We start from the raw sequence: 20,382 nt of genomic DNA on the forward strand, positions 1-20,382 counted from the left end.
AATCTATGGTCTCATGATTTTCAACAAAGTAGCACTTTCATAGTTACATTTCTTGGCGATGAGCTCTAATAAAATTCTAACCAAGAAACAAAATCTTTGAAAACAATCTTTTCATTTGTTTTGAGTGTAATAAAATAATTTGACCTCATCACCAGTCATAGCGCTGCCAAAGGGTTTGCTTTCTATTTTATCTTAAATGCTTCATGCAATATAGAATCATTTCTCTGTACAATGATGGCATAGATGAGAGCTAGTTTGAGGCAAGTATGTTTGTTTTATTTTCTTTACATAATTGCATCATGGACTCAATAAGGGTGTATATTACATCTAGGTTGTTGTCACAAAGACATCCAACTTGGTTGCAGACAATCCATACTCTGGTTGTTCTTAAGTAAATGTTTTGAGGAAGAAAATGGGAATTTTTAAAGGCTTTTGCCAGCGTTGGATTGTCTCGCAGGGAAGGCTACTTATTAGATTACAATTTCAATGGGAAACAAAAGGCTATGATGACACTCAATAATCCTCTTATAGACTAAAACAAACTTGATCCCGGGGATCAAGTCCCTGGCCTTATTAAACATACATGAAAAAAGTTATATTGTACTATATAGCTCTCTTATGCTTGTACTTTGTTTCTTATACATGATGCCTGATATACATGATGAACAGCTACACTGGTATATATATAGTACTATTGTTGTTAAAAATTTGAAGTTGATCCATTGTCCTCAGATGTTGTGTATGTGACCAAATTATTTGATAATGAAAGTACCCAGTAACATGTCATGTAAAATCATCAGTACTGACTAGCTTATAAGTCTGAAACACTCTGTAATTTTACAGAATATTACCAAATTGACCAAAAAAATCCACATATTTTACAAAATTAAAAGACCATGGTACATCATTAATATGACAGCACAGTGACATATCTGAAAAAATATTTTATTTCACAAACTGAGGTATATATATGAGTAAAATTATCTTGTTCACAAATAGGGATTACAAAAGTGGATAAAGTCTGAAACAAATAATTACTGTTACTGTCAGCAATATGCAACGTCCAATCTCTGTGACTTGTGTTGCATGTATGAACTCTTATGAAAATTAATGAATACAACAAATCTAAATTTTGTTTACTTTAAGCATGAATGTCAAAGCTTAGACTCTTTCTCATCATCTTCATGTATAACACTGGAACATAATCTTCTCATTATCATTCCATCATAACATAAGTCTCTGTAGAAGAGAAAAAAAATTGACAAAAATATTTAATGTAAGAGATGATCAATGAGAGGACCAGGCATTCACAGCATTAGGATTAACTTTATGCCATAGCTTACTATGTACTTGAAACACTTTTGTTCCGAAAGACCAAAAGACTTGACACATATATTCTACCAGTTTAGCGGGTATATTTTTAAATTTTATTACTTGTAAATTTTCTGTTTCACTGATCAAAAACTGAATTAGACTAATGACCTACTTCAATATCTATCATTTTTATGTGGATACATAATTATAATTTCAGCAAAATCAAAATTATGTACATTAAATGTACACACAATATTCATTCATCTTTTCTCTGCTAACCAAATCACGCTCATATATTATTTACTCTACCAACTCTGTTCTCATGTGTCATGTTGTCAGTTATCTTTTGAGGCAAAAATACTCTCATAACTTTGTCAACATAATCATATAAACAGTTTTCATATAAATTGATGAACACTGTTTTCAGTTTGCTCTTTTTGAAATCCTTTGTGTGTAAATTGATTTGTGCGAAATGACTTAATTAAATCATATTTTACTATTATTTCAAGATTTCTTCTACAACATATGGCCAATTTTAAATATTTTTTTCTTAATTTAATGTATTTTGTTTTCTATGCTTCTGTTAAACATGAAAACACGATTTGTTATTCTATGGGATAAAGAACAATGCTTTTGAAAATAAAACCAATGAATTCAAACTATTTCACCTACCTGCACTTTAAAACACCAGTAAACCTTATTGATTTTAAGTTTATTTCAACAGTTCACACATATGGAAATAATGAAATATGGAAAACAATATCTTAAAAATATGCAGAAAGCACTGATATGTAAAAATTATGTTATTTTTCTTAGGTGTAAAAGTGTTATAATGCCAGTGTTTCTACATAAAATATCACGACTTTAAATATGTACAGTTGTGCTATAAAGTTTGTCTCATCCAATCGGAAATGATACTAAAGAAATGTCTCAACAAAGGATCTGGTATGAATCGATAGCCGACTTTCCCTCGGTATAATGAAGTGTCTGTAAAGCAGAGGGTATCTCAGGCCAAGCAGACCTAACAGCACACTCGCTGCAGTGCTGTAACTCGAGGTTTTGTCTGGGTTATCTGGGTCGGGCGACAAAAACGTCCGATCCACATCCCAGACAAAACCTCGAGCGACAGCACTGCAGCAGACAAAACAGACCTGCCACACACTGCACTATAAAATACTCACATAGCGTAATCTCGGGCGGTCGTGCTCTTCTGGGTTTCATCACAACTACCTTGACCGGTAAATCCCATGCGAAACATTATGGCAACGTGATAGAAGAGGGACAGCGGTTATAGACAGGGCGAGATCGACGGACAGGGGGCACTAAAAGTAAAACATGTGTAAACACACTGAAAGCCAGCGAACAGAATCAAAGAATACAAAACACACATCAGGCTGAATAAAAAAGTATTTTGTTTCCGTAACCCGACATATCCTATTTAGATCCCCTTGATACTAAACGTTTATTTAAATTTTCTCGTTCAAGAAAAAAGCATGCATGATTTTGCCGAATTTTGCTGTATGAGTCACACTGAAATAAGGAAATTAAAGAAATAAAGTTCCCGACTGACCGACACTGTTTCCAGAGGGCTTGTGAACGAAAAGCTCCATTTTTGTTCCTTACGCCTGGATTTTCAAATCTAGACTGCCAGTTTCAGCAGACAAACTCGGAGTTGAAGAAAGACATACATTGTATAGATAATATAACAAGACTGAATTTCTTTGATTTGTCATTATTTCCAGTTTTTGGGACGTTATTTGTCTAGACCTCAATCCAATGGAATTCCTAAGTACAATGCTGGTTTAGTGGTATTATTTTCATAGCACTTCGACTTGAAATAGATCACAATATATTCCGCCAACGCCGTATGATGTGTTCGATGTGTTGCATATCACATAAAGTTTATGAAAACAGACGACGTGGCGTGAAAAACAATGGATTTGCTGGCATTTATCTATTTATAGCAGAGGAAGTCACGCGAACCAATTTTAGCATTTGCGCTCATGTGCACGTGGATAAGGACACCAGTTGCTGTGCATGTTGGCAGCAAAGGCGCCCTCTTCAGTTGCGGGCATACTTTTTCTTGGAAATAATTTTAACTCTTTAATATGCGCCCGGCAAAAAAACAAAAAAAACAAACAAACAAAACTGAACTGTATTCTGAAATTGTCTACAATGATGAAAACATGAATACAAATGTGCATTCTTACAGAAGCTGCATAAGCTGGAGTGTAGATCAATGGAGACTCAAGACACCACGTTCCGTTGTGAATAGTGATTTTTGCCTTGTTTCTGGCTGTAATTGTATGTTAGAGGCCTAAATTGTTATTGGGGTGGAAATCAGGGGATTGAGTTTTAAAAAAACTATGATGGAGACGGGGGGGGGGGTCAAATTTTACAACAGATATTTTTGGGGAGTTGGGTCTATATTTGACAATAGATTTGTATTACCAAAGTAGAACCAAATATTCTAACTTAAAGCTTATAATATAGGGGAGCAATGTTCCAAGGTATAGTGTTCGCACGTGCACGGTTTTACGTCGGTCTGGGTTGCCTAGTGGACATCTTGTTGGCAACGGGGAATCCCAGTTGTAGGGGTAGGGCAATGGGGAGTTTTAACTGTTTGGGGACTGGGGAGCGGGTTTCAGACCATAGATACTGGAGGGCAGTGGGCATCAAACTTCCTGGCAAACTCACAAAGGGGAGGGTATATTTTGTCGTATATCATCAGTGGGAAGGCAGTTACGAATAGCTCTACTTTCCCCTCCAAATTTTAGTTCAAGGTCAAAAATAAGTAAAATTGATATATCAGCCTTCAAAGCATGTTTTGTGATGATTTTTCGAAATCGATTAACTTTTGCGGCACCTGCTACGTGCATGAGGTGATAGCTGGACTAGGTCCGTTCACGTCCGGGGCTCAGAGTGTTTGAAGTTACCCACAATGCCTCACCAGCTGATTCCAGCAAAAAGCGGAAGTCGGTCTGAAGTCGAATGGATACGTCGCCCAATCAACATCTTTTTCGCAGTCAGCTGGTACAAACACAACAGCGACCCCACGATTATTTCTTCAGTTCAAGGTTATCTCGCCGAAAGGCGTCGACTGTGATGGTGTAGCACAGGTAATGTTGAAATCTTTGCAGTCTGGTCTCTATCACGGCCCGGTCCCTCCACAAATTCGGAGTAGTTTACATAATCACGGTCCCTCTGCTCATACAGAGCTGGACGCCGTACGCCCCATCCATTCATGCCATATGTTGCCATCGTGGAGCTACCAAAACGGTTGCCATAGACACAGGTCGAGTAGACATTATTTGTGATGATTTTCCTATTATTATCATAACAATGATTATGAATATTAATAAATTATTAATATGAATGTTACAGAATATTAAAACTTTTTTACAAACAATGTCGTCTACTTTGTGTAAATACCGTCTGGAAACCCATTGTTGTGATAATTATGATTGTTCATAAATTACAATTTAATTATGATAAATAAAATCATATTTTACACATTGTAATCTGCTTATGTGAACAGCCCACTGAAAAACCCTTATATAATTTCACAATCTATGCCAAAATGTACAAGTGACACCATTGCCCAGGTTCAGTCTACGGCGAGAGTTACCATGCCAGGTTTAGTCTACGGCGAGAGTTACTACACAGTGTATATAATAAGAAGGTAGCCAGCTCCACTCGACAGTAAACTGACATACCCATGAATTACCTCCGTTTCTTCACTTCTGCATGTTGATTCTCAAAATTTCTCCCGGTGTTGGCAAGTCCATAAATCAGCCATCAAATCTACCCAGTTTTGACCACTTAGACGGAAAATTTGTGAAGTTTGGGGCTGCGAAAAGGTATATATCGCCAAAATAATGATGCAGTCCTCACGGAATCGACAGCATCTTCATGCTCTGACTGATCGTAGTAAATAAAATAAATGGCTATATAGCCTAATCTAGCCTCTTGACTCTTTATTTATTTTACACCCCATTACAAGGACGTTTATCTCTCATATACACACATCTTATAATTAATTAGTCAACACAACTAATTATGCTAATCCGTGAACTTATCAGGGATTTTATGGGTTGATCGAATTCGCGGGTAACAATGATAGCGTTGCGGTGAGATCGAAAGGGTTGCGGGATTGAACAATAGCGTTGCGGGCCGCGACGCTGTTTAGGGTGGGGAGAACCCTCAGCTGCCATGAATGTGTTTCTCTGGTATATACACAATGATACTTGCCATTCATCTTGAAGGTAATACATGGATGGATTTACTACAAGCTTGTGGTACATCTATCAGTCACGGACAATCATATAGCATGACGTACCACACATAGAACATACCATCACACTGTGCACAGTCATTAAGGATGTACGATCGGAAAAAGTAAAAGTAATGTCAACTTTTTCAAATGGGGTTTTTTGAATACCTACATATGAGAGTAGTCCAAAACTAGGAAAAAAGATGGGGTCACCGCGCTTGTTTTTTTAAAAAATGACATTAAAAATTCACGGTTTTTCACAAAATCACTAAAAATAAAAAAAACAGGTCATCATTTTCATATATATATCATGATTGCATTTTTCACGTTTACACTGTAAAAGAACAAACAAATGATAAATTTAAGCTACTTTGAAGATTTTACTTACATTGAAATTGAGTTAAAAAGTTACGATATTTATTTTTTAACTAAAATTGCAACAAATATGTCCCAAATTTAAGGAATGGGAGAGGGTAATTTATTAATTATTGATAGTTTCTACTAATGTCAATTTTCTCAAACTTCGCTAAATAATAGCCCTTTTTGTGAATTTTTCAAAACCACATTTTTTGTTTAGTAGGTCACCGAACTCGATTTTTCACAATTTTGCAAAATGTAACTAGGATTTATAGGTTCTGGCGATAAACCATGCTCTCCGCATTCGTCGCGCGAGGGCGCTCTTCAAATGCTGCTGACCTGCAGTGGCCCTGTCCACGCATCGTACTTTTTTTTGAGAGGGAAATGACAGAACAAAGCAATGACTTTCAGATTCTTCTACTTTTTAGAGTCTATATATTAATACAGCATATTGCCGTGACGCTTATCGGTGGGGATTAGGTTGACTTCGCTGCAGGCTAGGTTGTCACACACTACGTGGAGCCAGGAGCCGAGGCCGTGAATCGTTTCCCCAATACACGATGACAATCGTAAGGCAAGCCCACAACTGACACAAGTGTCAAGATTTTCGGCTAGTACACTCAAATCGACAATGCGACGGCCATTCTTCCATTCTCCGGTAGGTCTACTAGCGACACTATCATTGGGATTATAATACTCGTCTTTCACATTGTCCACTACCTCCTCTTGTATAGCGAATCGGACGTCACACTTCTGACTTACGCTGTACAGGCTATGGTCATGTTGCATTTTTTATCTCTTCGCTGTATTCTCGTACCTTCCAGCGTGTTTTGAGGGCACGCTGAACATTTTCTCGTCGCGATTTTTCTCCGCGAGATAGAAATTTTCCTTTACCTGCAGACGACATTTTGTACAACGCAAAAACGTTCGGAACGTCACTATGCGCGCGTGGTTACTATGGATACATTTCTGCGCGGAAATCTGCGCAGTACGCTAATATTTTTCCGATCGGACATCCTTAAGAGGACAAAAACCAAGATCACCCTGCAGTGTAGGAGATTCTTGCAAAATAAATATTCAATACTGGCAGGCAACTTTGAAAATTTGTCCATTGGAGTAAACTTTTGGTACCCAGCCCTGATAAATTATCTTTGACACAATGCTCTTGGTGTTCCTCTCATCTGTAGGCAAACCCAAAATCAGCATTAACAAACTCAATGAACTGGAACTGGAACTGCAGAGTGACTGAACTTTTGACAACCGGCTGCTTGAGGATGTGCGGCCTCTAAGGCAGACAGTCAGTTATTTCCAATAGCAACACAATCATAACATTCACCCAGCCAGCGCTATAAATTTGTTCTCCCTGGTCGTCATTGCTAGCATTTCTTTTTCTTTAGAATTGTCAGGCATACAGTACTTATACCGTAGTCTGTCTAATTGCCCCAGCTTTGCTATACAGCTTCTAATCTCTGACCTCCACTGATGTGCCCTAAACACCAGGTCTTGGAAAGCCAAGGCTAACACGTAGAAAATTTGCCCACTAGTTGCTTGATCGGCATTTTTCTGTAACTTTGCTCCAAAGCATACATGGTAGTTACTCACTTGCCATGGTTTTGCGGTAATGCCAACATCTCAACACTGTCTGCTGAAGTTTATTCCACAATTTTGATATGATATTAATATTCCACAGACATGGGGCAACTTAGTCTACTTGCGTAGCTGAACCTGGCTACACCAGCTTGCTGAACCAGCTACATGAACTTGAAATCAGACCAGGAGAGTCCTGTACTGCATTGAGCCAGCAAGGGATAGACATGTACATACTGGTACAAAACAAAAACATTACTGATAGGTGATATAAACCTGACATGTTTTATATTTTTTCATTTTTAGAAGACAGATGATGAGAGACAAGGTACCTTGAGGTGGAAGTGAGGAACTCTGCAAGGAGAATGGATTTTGATAAAATACTCAAGAGTATCGGTGAATTTGGAAAACAGCAGCGGCAACAGTTTGTTATCGTTGCAACGATATGTTCAATGTGGACAGCCGTACACATGCTGTGCCTTGCATTCGTTGGCTTAGTACCGGAATTCCACTGTCTTGATCAGAAAGTGAACATGAAAACTGATGATGTCATCAGTGAGTGTGTGTAAAGCCATGAAAGAAGTATGTGTATAATATATAATTCACATCCATAGCAACAACGGTAGGTGTAAACAGCAAAAATTATTTCACTTGAGCATGTGTCGTCCGGCCCTTTCAAATTCGTTATGTAGAAAATCACATGACAACTTCATCAACATATCACACAGCATTTTCAAGACTGTCGACAATCCTTGTACCTTTTCTTTGTATTATTGATAGTCTCTTGCACATACGGGGTTGCTTTGTTCATTGTTCAAAACACACAGCATTAAGTCTTTAGCCGAGACATAAGTGTGCTACGTAGGAACGCTGCATAGCTTGTTTGATGAAAACAGTATTTCAAATGATTTACATACGGTAGATCAGTGAACTTTTACTTATTCCCCTAAGTCAGTGGTATTTCTTCATTGCAAATTAATAAATAGCAGACAATCAATCTGATATAATACAGTAAGGTTATTGAAAAGGCATTAGTTGAGCCAGAATAGCTTTCAGATATTCCAGTCTTGCTCAATGTTCAATATCACACTTCCCAATTCAATATGAAGGGCTCATTTCCTGTAATGGGAATTTTTCTGTGAAAATTGCTTCGTCATTTTGATCATTTGGTCGTTCCAATTCTGACCTGTGGATGTAAAATCTAGGGGAATGAAATTAATGATAAAGGTAACTTTTTATTGATATTATAACCTTTCCTTTTATAAATAACTACTGGGAGTTTTGAAACATGCTCCTAAAACAGGCATTGTTTGTGAACTTGGTGTATTAGTCAAAAATTTGTATTGTAGCATAGTTTAGTAATGCCACCAATAAGTAATGACCAATAACATTCTGTTACATTCAGCATTTGCAAGATATCATTCGAAGTGGTTTAAAATTTATTCAATACATACTGGGTACTTATGGTGAAAGAAATTGGGTATCTCTAAGCATTCATCTCACCAATAAAAATGTCCTGAATAGCTTTTCACAGCATTTATGATTATTGTGTTCTTGGTACAGAGACTTACACAATGATGTTATCATCAGTCTAATGGGAAGGGAATGAATAGGCTTAGAATTGACAATTTACAACAGGGTTCAAAATTATATATTGTATGTTATTGTATGTCGTAATATATGTGATTGGATGGCATAGAATGGACCATAGTGTACTGGTAATGTAACCACTGCGTTGACACATTGTCCAATGTTGTTCTCATCTTGCAGTGGGACCTGGTTTGCAGTGAGCGTTACAAAATTGGCTTTACACAGTCCATATACATGTCAGGTGTACTGGTCGGCAGCTATATCTTCAGCAGTTTGTCAGACAGCTATGGACGTAGAATTTCCTTCTTTTTATCAGTGGGACTGCTGACAGCGTTTTCATTGGGGAGTGCTGCAGCAACTTCATATAACATGTTTTGTATCCTCAGGTGAGTTTCTTTAGAAGTATTACTAACCAGGATTTAATTTCAATATTTTTCACTAGTAATATATGAAATCTGCCGTATTAAATCCCAGTGAAATATTCAATAGCAAAACCAGTGAATTAAAATCACTGTGAAAATAATCAATAACACAATATTCCATTGTCGTACTAATAAATGTAGTGAATTTAAATCCCAGTGGAAATGTCCTAAACATCTAAACAGTGAAATGAAATCTGTGTCAAAATGATTGATTTTACAGTACAAAACATTCCTTTGTAATTTCACAGAACACAGGAACAACTTGAATATTAGAGCAACTCATCGTCGTTCTTTGGTGACCATAGATTATAGATGACAAAGTTTAACCTCGGCAATCCGTCAAATATTTCTCTGTTCATTCCTTTTTCACCAGGTTTTTAACAGCCATGTGTAATGGTGGTGCTGGTTTGACCGGTTTTATTTTAGCCACAGAAACTGTTGGTCCATCTTATCGAGCCTTGGCTGGTACCCTAGTCCAAGCATATTTTGCGATTGGCATTGTGGTAAGTTTATTTTATACTTTTGTAAATATCACAATAGGGATGCGCCCTTGATGTATCGGTACAGTGTTTTCTCTCGATTGCAAGATTGTGCAAATTGCGCATTTCAAGCCATTACCTGCCTTGAAAAAGTTACAGACAGCACGAAAATTGTGCACAAAACACTAAGCAAAGATGTACATGCATATGATGGGCTGTTTTTAAAGATTTAGTAATTTGCATTCTGCGGCAAATATGTATGCTTTTTAAAGCGTTTGAAAATTTTATATTATTGTACCAACTTCATAGATAGCAAACCACAGTCAAGCAAATATAATTAAGAAAATGTTATACTGTGCATGTGATGGGCACAAAGCATTCCTGGGATAGCAAAGTTATGCAAAGCATTATAGAAATATGGCAGAGACTTTGTATGTCACAGAGAAAAATCTGTATAGGCTTGATGCATGCACACTAGAATAGCTGCATATCTGCTTGGTTTAGCTGTCAATGGGGGGTGGGGGGCTGTGCTGTAGCTACTGTAGAGCTATGTACAGTGTGCAAGGGATATTGCAATACTGTCGCTTGGTCTGTTACCCTCTGAGAGGGGCGTAGTTACAGCTGTTGCATAGCTGTTTATCTGCTGCCAGGGCTAGCAGTCTATAGAGAGGGGCTTATAGGTACGGCTATTGTTGGCCAAGTTCTCTGATTGACAAATAATTCACTCCAGTCAGTGAATTTTCCATTTCACTAGTTGAACAAAACAGCGAATGGTGAATGGTGTGGGAATGACTTAAACTTTTGCTCTAACTTTCCTCAATGGAATTTTCAACCATTCCCTTAACAAATCCAGAATTATATCGGGCATTTTGTACTAAAGAAGCAAATCAGCTAACAATTACCGATATTTGAAATTCAAAATGGTCGCCGCTCCTTAGTTAACTCTATGGGGAAAAATAAAATTTTTGATTTTCAAAAAACTAAGATGATGAAATTTCTTACTTCAAGAGCTTTAAAATTAGCTGCCACAAGTGGTAGATAGGAAAAGAATTGTAAAAAGTTGAGAGTCCGAATATCTGTCCCCGAGGTGCGGTCTACCTTAGTGTACTGCAGGCCCAGAGGACTACAGGACTTGCACTACCCACCTAATAAGTATTAGTGTAAGAGTCAGAAATCCAGAGCGAGTCCAGATATTCATTCTTGATGACATTGTATTTCCTTTACATTTCAGATATATGGTGGTATTGCATACCTTATACGGGATTGGAGGTACCTCATTGCTGTCACATCAATGCCCGGGATATTATTTACAATGGCCTATTGGTGAGTCAAATGCTTTAATAAAGGCCCAGTACCCTGTAACTTTAGACAAATTTCTCTGGTTTGTGTTGCATGTTTCAGCTACAGTGTCTTGATAAAATACCCAGCACCAACGGAGCTCTTGAAACCGTTCAGCAGTGAACGTGCAGACGCAGCTGCAGAATGCGCTGCGTAAAGGGTCAGGTGGGGACGCCTGGAAACGGTAAGTGTTATTGAACGGGCACTCCGAAAAGCTGTTCCAACGCATGGAAAATTGTACTTTTCTCAATAGTAGATGAATGATAGTGTTGAAATATATTGATTTTGTGATAATAATTATTGTGGCTGTCACATGTCTTTGCTGGCATATAGAGCATTTACAAATGTTGGGCTTGACTACTCATTGACCTTTAACCCTTGACCCTTCAACCCTAGGATAATCCCAGAATCCCCTAGGTGGTTGATAACCCGTGGCAGAGTTCATGAAGCTGAGGATATCCTGCACTACATTGCAAATAAAAATGGTATGAGAGTCACAAAAGGCATGCTGCAGTTAGAGTCTTCAGATAAGTCTTCAAACTCTTCGAAATCTTCTCCCATGGCTGAAAAAACTTATGGCTTCCTGGACCTATTCCGGCATTGGGAATTACGGAAGAGGATGTTGATTTTAACTTATACATGGTATGTACGTTGGATTTTATTGTACTCCTTCTCTGTAACTAAACTATGGAATTTCATTGTGCAGTAAGTTTCTGTACCAGTGGATGTTTGTCTTCTGAGATGGAAAACTAAATATATATCAATGCAGCCATATAGCCAGATATACTATTCAAGTCACATACAAACAGCTGTGTTTGTATCTTTTGATAGGTTTACATGTAGTATGGTGTACTATGGATTAACTATGAATGCCAGTAGTCTTGGAGGAGATAGGTATCTGAATTTTATACTCTCTGGTATTGTGGAATTACCTGCATATCTTGTATGCATGATGTTTATTAACAGGTAAGTAGCAATCAATTTCCTTTCAAATACATACCCTTATATGCTTTCAGCAAGACTTCTTTATTTGCTAAGCCAAACGTCAAATCAATGTAGGTTGGGGAACTTCCATCCAGGAAACACATCAAATCCAAATGTATGTCCTTAAATGCTTTCAGCAAGAGTTCTTTATTGGGTTGGCCAACCTGAAATCATAAAAATAACATTGGGGGCCTTCCATTGAGGAAACACCTCAAACTTTGAAGGGGTTTAGAATTAGAGTTAGTTGTAAGGCTGGTGTTAAGGGAGTATGGTGCCTCAAAAGTGAATACTTAAACTTTTGCTCAAACTTTCCTCGATAAATATTTCATCCAATAACTTACCAAAGCATCAATAAAATTCGGGGGTCACTGTGCAAACTTTGGAAATTGCGAAACAAATTGCCCAACATTTTGCGATTTTTGAAATTCAAAATAGCCACCATTCTTGTGTTAACTCTATGGAGGAAAAATTAAATTTTGGATTTTCGAAAAACTAAGACGTTGAAAGTTTTTCTTTCTCCAAGAGCTTTAAAATGAGCTCTCACAAGTGGTATATCAGAAAAGAATTGTAGAAATTTGAGAGTCCAACTAGCTGTCCCCGAGGTGTTCTACCTTAATCAAATGCCTATATGTAATTTATTTTAGTTAAACAAAGAGGGGGGAAGTGGTCTCTATATGACGTCTTTGCATGATTTCCTCCTAATATGATGAATGTTATATTTGTCAATTTTCGCACATGATGACAGTGACTCTGTTTATTGTCCTTCAGATCAGGAAGACAGAAAACTTTATTTTGGTCCATGATGCTTGGAGGCATTGCATGTCTGTCATTAATCATTATCCCATCAAACACAAGTATGTATATTCATATTTCTATTTTACATCAGTTTTGGAGGCCCTGATTAGAATTAGATGAGGTTTTAAATGATGTAGTCATAAAATTGTTATGAGATTTTTAGTGAACAATAATGAGTAAATACAGTGTTACATGTAAAAAAGACATGATTCAAACACATGTCTTTTATAGCAATATGCATACATTATGTGAAAAGTGACTAATAATATGTTACATGTAGCTATTTCTGGGCACTCAAAATATTCTGTTTGTAGACGTTATTGATAACATTTTATTGGAAACAATAACTTTTATGCTTGCCATCTCACAATTGTTACCCACCTAGTTGTTGACATTTAATGTTCTCATTCACAGGTCACATTGATTCCATTAAAACTTCCTTGGCATTGCTTGGTAAGATGGGCATTGCCGCGGCTTTTAACATCATTTACATTTACACTGCAGAACTCTTGCCAACTGAGGTAAGAAGTCTAGCTTTTCAGCAAGAATATGTTCTTATTGTTGCTGTATAGAATTTTCAGTTTGTCTGTGCTATCCCTGTACAATTTTGTTTGCAGAAAGATTGATTTTGAATATTATTGCATTCAGGAACACTGGTATTGGAGTCTGTGCCATGGCAGCTCGTATTGGTGGAATACTAGCACCAGCAGTTGTACCATTGGTAAGTACATGTACAACCAAACCCTTTAACTACAGTCAAACCTGTCTTAGTCGTCACCTCTTTATAATGGTCACCTTGCTGCGGTCCTGTGGCATTTTACATGTTAAAGGCCTTCTACAGAATAGACATCTCTCTTAGGCTGCAATTACAAAGACCTCTGGAGTGGGTAGATGAGATTTCTAGGAGAGGAAGGGCTCAAAAACATTTGCAACATGCCAGAGGGGGATCTGAAAAAAATTGACATTGCAAAGCGGGGACATGAAAATTTATTGATTATCAAATTCTTTTCCAAACACTTTCTGGCACTTTCATTTCTGCCATTTCCATTTTTGGGGCGCAAGTTTTAGGGTATTAGTTATTGATGATTCAAGCAGCCAACTTGAGGCAAAAGATTTAGGTTGTCATGATTTCTACTTACCTTACCCTTCTGTTGTGCACTGTTATTGTTCAAAACTGTCCTCTATAATGACTAAAAGATTCAACTTAACCTTCCAATAATAATTTTGGAGATAACTTATTTGATAACATATTCCCGTTGACAAGACATTGGGTCTGGGTCATTGTCAAATGTTCATGTCACTGTATGTACGTTTTTAATTTTTGAGGACTTTGACCGAATACAAACTATTTAGAATAGCAGTGTCAACAATAACAACTGGAATCTTCAGGTCAAACAACCTTTAAATGACAGTTTAGGAGATGATAACCTTTGTGTCCAAATCCTTGTGAAATGACTCTAGCTGGAAAAATACATGACCACCTTCCCTCAATGCAGAACTGTGACCCTTCAAAAGTGTTCAAAAGAAAAACAGTGACTCTATCTAAGTGTCACAGTCAGTATCATGGCAATAATATCTGAACTGACATATATTTCTCAATTGACCTTGAACTTTCATGGAATACTTTTTAACCTCTACAAATAGTCACTTTGGTGAAATTCCAACATCATATTTGATATTAACATCTGCTTTTTCAAACACCCTATTCTCATCAAGTACATTTATATCAATAATCAAACATCAATAATCAAACATCAATAAATATAAAGCTTTTGATGTTTTGTAATCTAAAAAAATTATTCATAAATTTCAAAATCAAATTTCTTGCACACACATGCACTTGTAATAACCCTAGTCCAACACATACATTAATATCAATAATCAAACGTCTATATGTACATAGATTTATTTATCTTTGTTTTGTAAAAAATATTCATAGTTTCCTGATAGGCTACAAGGTATAGTGAATCAACATTTTCGGTTAAATTCCAAAATCAAATTTCTTGAACACATATGCACTTGAGACCACCCTTCTTCTAATCAACTACAATTATGTCAATTATTCAGGGTCCATACATGCACAAATATTGCTTGTTTTATATTGGGAAATAATTATTCACATTTTTGTCATAGACTCCCATGTATAGTGGATCAACATTTTGATAAAATTTAAAAATCAAAGCCATTTCCTTTACTACAGACATTCTTGTAGTTGTTACCAAATTGCCAGAAGAATGCATGCATTAGGTTCAAAGGTCATCATGTTAGAAGCAGTCAAGCTCACTTGATATCCCAAATACAGTGTGTGGTATACATGTGTGTGTTCATTTAACCTTAGATGTGTGTATCTAGACATCTATAAATTTAGTAAAGTCAGCAGTTTTTCACCGCTTGTATTCCTGTGGGTACATGGGATTCATGAAATTAAGCACAGAAGTAAGTATATTGACTGGGTATTTTATGAGCGTCTTGACCTAGCAAAGCAGCAATTATGCACGAAAGACAAATTTTACGCCCTCATAGTTCATGCACATGTTTAACATTGTGCATTATGTGTGATAGATTTCAAGGACAGGTTTTTCAAGTATCTTCGACCGGGCAAATCCACAATGAAACGTGGGTTTGTTGCAATGGTCCATGCAATTCCATGCTAAAAAACAACTTTTTACATCTTTATATTTCTTATACATCTTTAAACATTGTACATTTAATCTTGTGACTCAAGGGTGAGAGTTTAGCTTTCTTCATATTTGGTGGCACTGGATTCACAGCCGGAATGTTTGACTACCTTCTACCTGAAAGCCTTAACAAACCCTTGCCAGAGACCATCGCTGATCTGTCGCAGACAAGTTCAAAGGTCACCAACAAGGAAGCCATGGTGATGGACGAGCAGCGAGTCCAGGATGTAGAGAGGAAAATAGACAAACTGAGTAACCATGACGACACAGCATTTTCAGAAAACGATGATTAGGAAGGTTATCTGAAAAGAAGTGAATGAAATGTCAAAATATTCTTGTTAATATCTGCAAGACAGGGTATAGAAAATTGATGTAATGGAATAAGTTTTTATAAGGTGAAAAATATGGTTGCATACAAGAGAAAAAAGCAGATATGAACTGAATATGCTCACGTGTTTTACAACAGGTTCATTAATAGTAGTACGCTTCACAGAACAATAAGATATATGTTATCACTAATGAAGCAGGTTTTTTCAATATCGCACAGTACTCTCAGATTTTAATCACTGATTACAAAACTTTGTTTAATATGCAAATGAGCTTTTAATTAGCTTGACACTGCTCAATGCTTCATGGGACAATTAGAAATCCATCAGATCAACATTTGTAGCATGTTTTATTAAATGAAGTATTTTTGAGTAATGTCACTAATTACAAAGTTTATTAAATATGCAAATAATCCTATATTAACTTGACACTGTTGAATGATTCATAGCAGAATTAAATATTTATCAAATCAATATCAATATTTGGTGCCGTAATTTCAGAGTTACCGGTGTATACCTAATTACAAAGTTTATTAAATATGCAATGAACCCTAATTAACTTTACACTACTAAATGCTTTACAACACAGTTAGATATCTGTCAGATCAGTATACGCAGCAGTTTTCATCTGATTTGATGCAGTTATTTCGGAGTTATATGACTACTTATACAACTTCATGAAATATGCAAATGAGCTAATTATTAACTTGACACTGTTCAATGCTTTTCAGTACAATTGGATATTTATCGGATCAACATCTGTAGCAAGTTTCATCAAATTTGACGCTGTAATTTTGGAGTAGTATCACTAATTACAAGTTCATTAAATATGCAAATAAACCCTTAATTTACTTCACACAAGTAAATGCTCTACACCACAATTAGATATCTGTCGAATCAGTATCTGCAGCAGATTTCATAACATTTGGTGCATTTATTTGGAGTTATATCACTAATTACAAAACTTCATAAAATATGCAAATGACCTATTTGTTAACTTGACACTGCCAAATGCTTCTTAGTACAATTAGATATTTATCAAAACAATATCTGTACCCAAATTCAAAGACTTGGGTGCCGTAATTTCAGAGTTATATACCTAATTACAAAGTTCATTAAATATGCAAATGAACCCTTAATTAATTTCACACTACTAAATGCTTTATACTACAGTTAGATATCAGTCGGATCAGTATCTGCAGCAGATTTCATCACATTTGGTGAAGTTATATCGGAGTTATATGACTAATTACAAAACTTCATAAAATATGCAAATGAGCTATTTATTAACTTGACACTACCCAATGCTTCTAAGAATGCTTCTAGTATAATTAGATATATATCAGATCAATATTTGTTGCAAGTATCATAAAGTTTGGTTCAAAAAATTTCAGAGTTATCTCATTAATAACAAAAGTTCATTAAATATGCAAATGAGAAGATAATTGACATGACACTCACAGTATTATCATAATGTTCTTAGATTGTCATCTGTGAAAAGTTTCATGAAATTCTGTGCAGTATTTCTTGATATATGTCTACACTGTCATTACCGTCTCCATAGGGAAACCATTGTACGGAAAAAAACGATATTGCATAACTTCATTAATATGCAAGCAACACTAACCAAAATCTAATCAGTTCTTGCAAGTAGCATATGGTACCTGTGTACCAAATCTGACTTGAATCCGTTCAGGCGTTTTTGAGTTATCGTGTAAACAGACAGACAGACAGACACACACACACACACACTAACACACAACAACACACACACGGACAGACAGACAGACATCGCTATGACATTAGCCCACGTGTTTACACACGTGAGCTAACCAGACACCAACTTAATCTCTTTCAATAATTAAACCTTTGCGACTTCTATGGCAAGGTATTTCTATTGGTGTCTTGTTCTTATTTTTAATTGTTTGTTTTCTGGTTTGTCTTTTTTGTTGTCAAAAGAAATGTAAATGTTTATAAGCTGTAGTGTACAACATGAACAGAGTTCAGCTTGGATAAACAGAGGAGCGGCCACTTTACATAACAATGCATAATTTGAATATTCTTTTCTTGTGAAAATGTATCAATTTGTATGGTTATTAACATATGAATAGACTGCTGGCAAAACTGGAAGTGGTCCACCCTTTGAAGGCATGGTTCAGGCGTCAGATTGCCTTGCCAGGAAATTTACTTACTGGATTACAATGTCCATGGAAAACAAAACGCTATGACACCTTTATAATCTTCTCACAGACTAGAACAAACTCGATCCGTGGGATTGAGTCCCCTACCTTTAAAATCTCCTTATGGAGAACTCTGGAGGTGAATATTAAAGTGTACACATTTTTTGTACGTACAGTATTTCATAAACATGACAGGTAATATATGATGTTTTCCCCAACTTTATCAGTACAACTAATACTACTGGCATCTTTTTTATTGTCATAAACTGTTGAAAGCAAATTACACCATATTGCCACGCTGACTTGCCAAAGGCGTCGATTTGACTTCCAATGAAACAGATATGAAAAGACTGCCCTGTATTCAGAGATGAATTCATTTGGATTACAATGGAACACAAAACACACCTACCTCTGGCATCCAGGAAACAAGCCTTTTATTCAAATATTGTATTTTCAGCAATTTGATTCATAAAAATGCACCTACTTTCAAACTAATCTCAGGGTCTGCATTATCGCGCGCCAAAGATGAGTCCCTGTAACGAGGAATGTACGTTAGGAATGACAATCTATTGTATGTTCTTAAGTGTTGGGAAAATGTAACCTTGAAAATCATTCTTTTCCCCAAAAATACAGGGTCTTAAAAGCAAAATATGAAGTTCTGAGACCATGCGCCTATAAATGTGTAATTTGCAAAATGTATGAACTAAGAAATGGCAAAATTCCTACAAAATATCATTTGTTTGTGATTCAAGTTAATGTGAGCTTTATATCTTTTTAATCGTTTTCCTGCCAGACAGTCTGCAGTATTACTACCCAATTTGTCAAGTCAGTAAATCAGTAAGTCAGTATTGAGCCAAACCATACGTAGTTTTGACCTCCTGGCTTGGTATGTCATGGAACCTTTGGTCCATAAAAATTGTGTTGACAGTATTTCTGTTTTAAGGGGCCCTCACATCTTCAATTTTATTTTTTATCAGTGTTCACCAAAAATTCATCTTCGTAGTGACATTTGGAATTTTCTGTTATATAACTGTTCCTCATGCTTGACTTTCTGCTTTCCAAAAAACTCATTCTTTTCTGTAAAGTATTTTTCATAAAGTATCATTAATATTTTCACAAAATGTGAATGAAAGACATAAATGAACTAAAGACTGTGATTTCACGTCTTGATACTTTCTGTAACTTGCCTTCCTTTAAGTAATAAAATAAATCAAAATCTGCCAGATGTTTCAACTCTGTTTTGTAAAGGAATTGTTGTTATTTCTTGTGTAAATATACTTTACAATTAGTTATTTCATTCCTCAAGAAACTCTTGTCTAATCTGCATAGCCTGCATGTATTACTCTCTCACCGCCTGGAAACGACATCCTAATGATTTGTATTTCCTAACAATTAAAAATTTGTCTCTGGTATTGTCTTGTTGGTCTGTGCTGACTTTTTATGCGCCTAGTTATTCGAAGAGTGTCGTTTTAAAAGATACCAGAATGACTAAGTAGTGTGACTGTAGTTCGATGTTTGCGTGCAGTGCAGAGGGGCAGGAGATTTGGGTCACATATGGACGTTGGGGGCGCCGTATCTCCGATATTATGACATGACCCGTTCCTAGAAACGACGTAATACATAAAACCTTATATTACTGGCACACCGGGGCTGATTAAACCCCAAGCAAACTAGCTATTTTTTATTATTTGATGATGTGAAAAAATGTTAGCAATCTCACGCGAAGCTTCTTATGGCCCCTCCCTGAAGACTACTCGTCCAGCCGGTGGGTTACTCGGGGAAAATGTACCCCTGAGAACGTGTGGATAATATAATTTAGGAGAGTTAGCTAATGTGACTAGATGTTGTCCTGCTTAATTTCGGATAGTTTTGTCATGGTAAGTTGTGACATCACTAATTATGAAAGACGATAAAAGACATTTTAGTATTGCGATTTGTCCGAAACGTACCTGGCAATATTGGTATTTTACGTACCACCAGCTTTTTTTCCAGGCCTGTAAATTGAACAAATCTACCTACTATTCCGAAGGTTTTGGTTTGAATCTCAAGTCGTAAGGAA

At 36.4% G+C, this 20,382-nt stretch overlaps 1 protein-coding gene across 1 annotated transcript; it reads left to right on the plus strand.

Annotated features, from left to right (window-relative positions):
- The first annotated feature begins 7,841 nt into the window (after positions 1–7,841).
- LOC139127256 (solute carrier family 22 member 15-like) lies at positions 7,842–16,243 on the plus strand. The gene is made up of 11 exons (XM_070693167.1): positions 7,842–8,086; positions 8,835–8,839; positions 9,302–9,507; positions 9,917–10,046; positions 11,254–11,345; positions 11,757–12,002; positions 12,192–12,326; positions 13,113–13,198; positions 13,554–13,656; positions 13,779–13,860; positions 15,865–16,243. The coding sequence occupies exons 1-11, from the start codon at positions 7,897–7,899 to the stop codon at positions 16,108–16,110; spliced, it is 1,521 nt and encodes a 506-aa protein (XP_070549268.1). The 5' UTR covers positions 7,842–7,896; the 3' UTR covers positions 16,111–16,243.
- The last annotated feature ends 4,139 nt before the right edge of the window (positions 16,244–20,382 follow it).

Source organism: Ptychodera flava, unplaced genomic scaffold (genome assembly GCF_041260155.1).
Source record: "Ptychodera flava strain L36383 unplaced genomic scaffold, AS_Pfla_20210202 Scaffold_30__1_contigs__length_3116999_pilon, whole genome shotgun sequence".
NCBI classification, from domain to species: domain Eukaryota; kingdom Metazoa; phylum Hemichordata; class Enteropneusta; family Ptychoderidae; genus Ptychodera; species Ptychodera flava.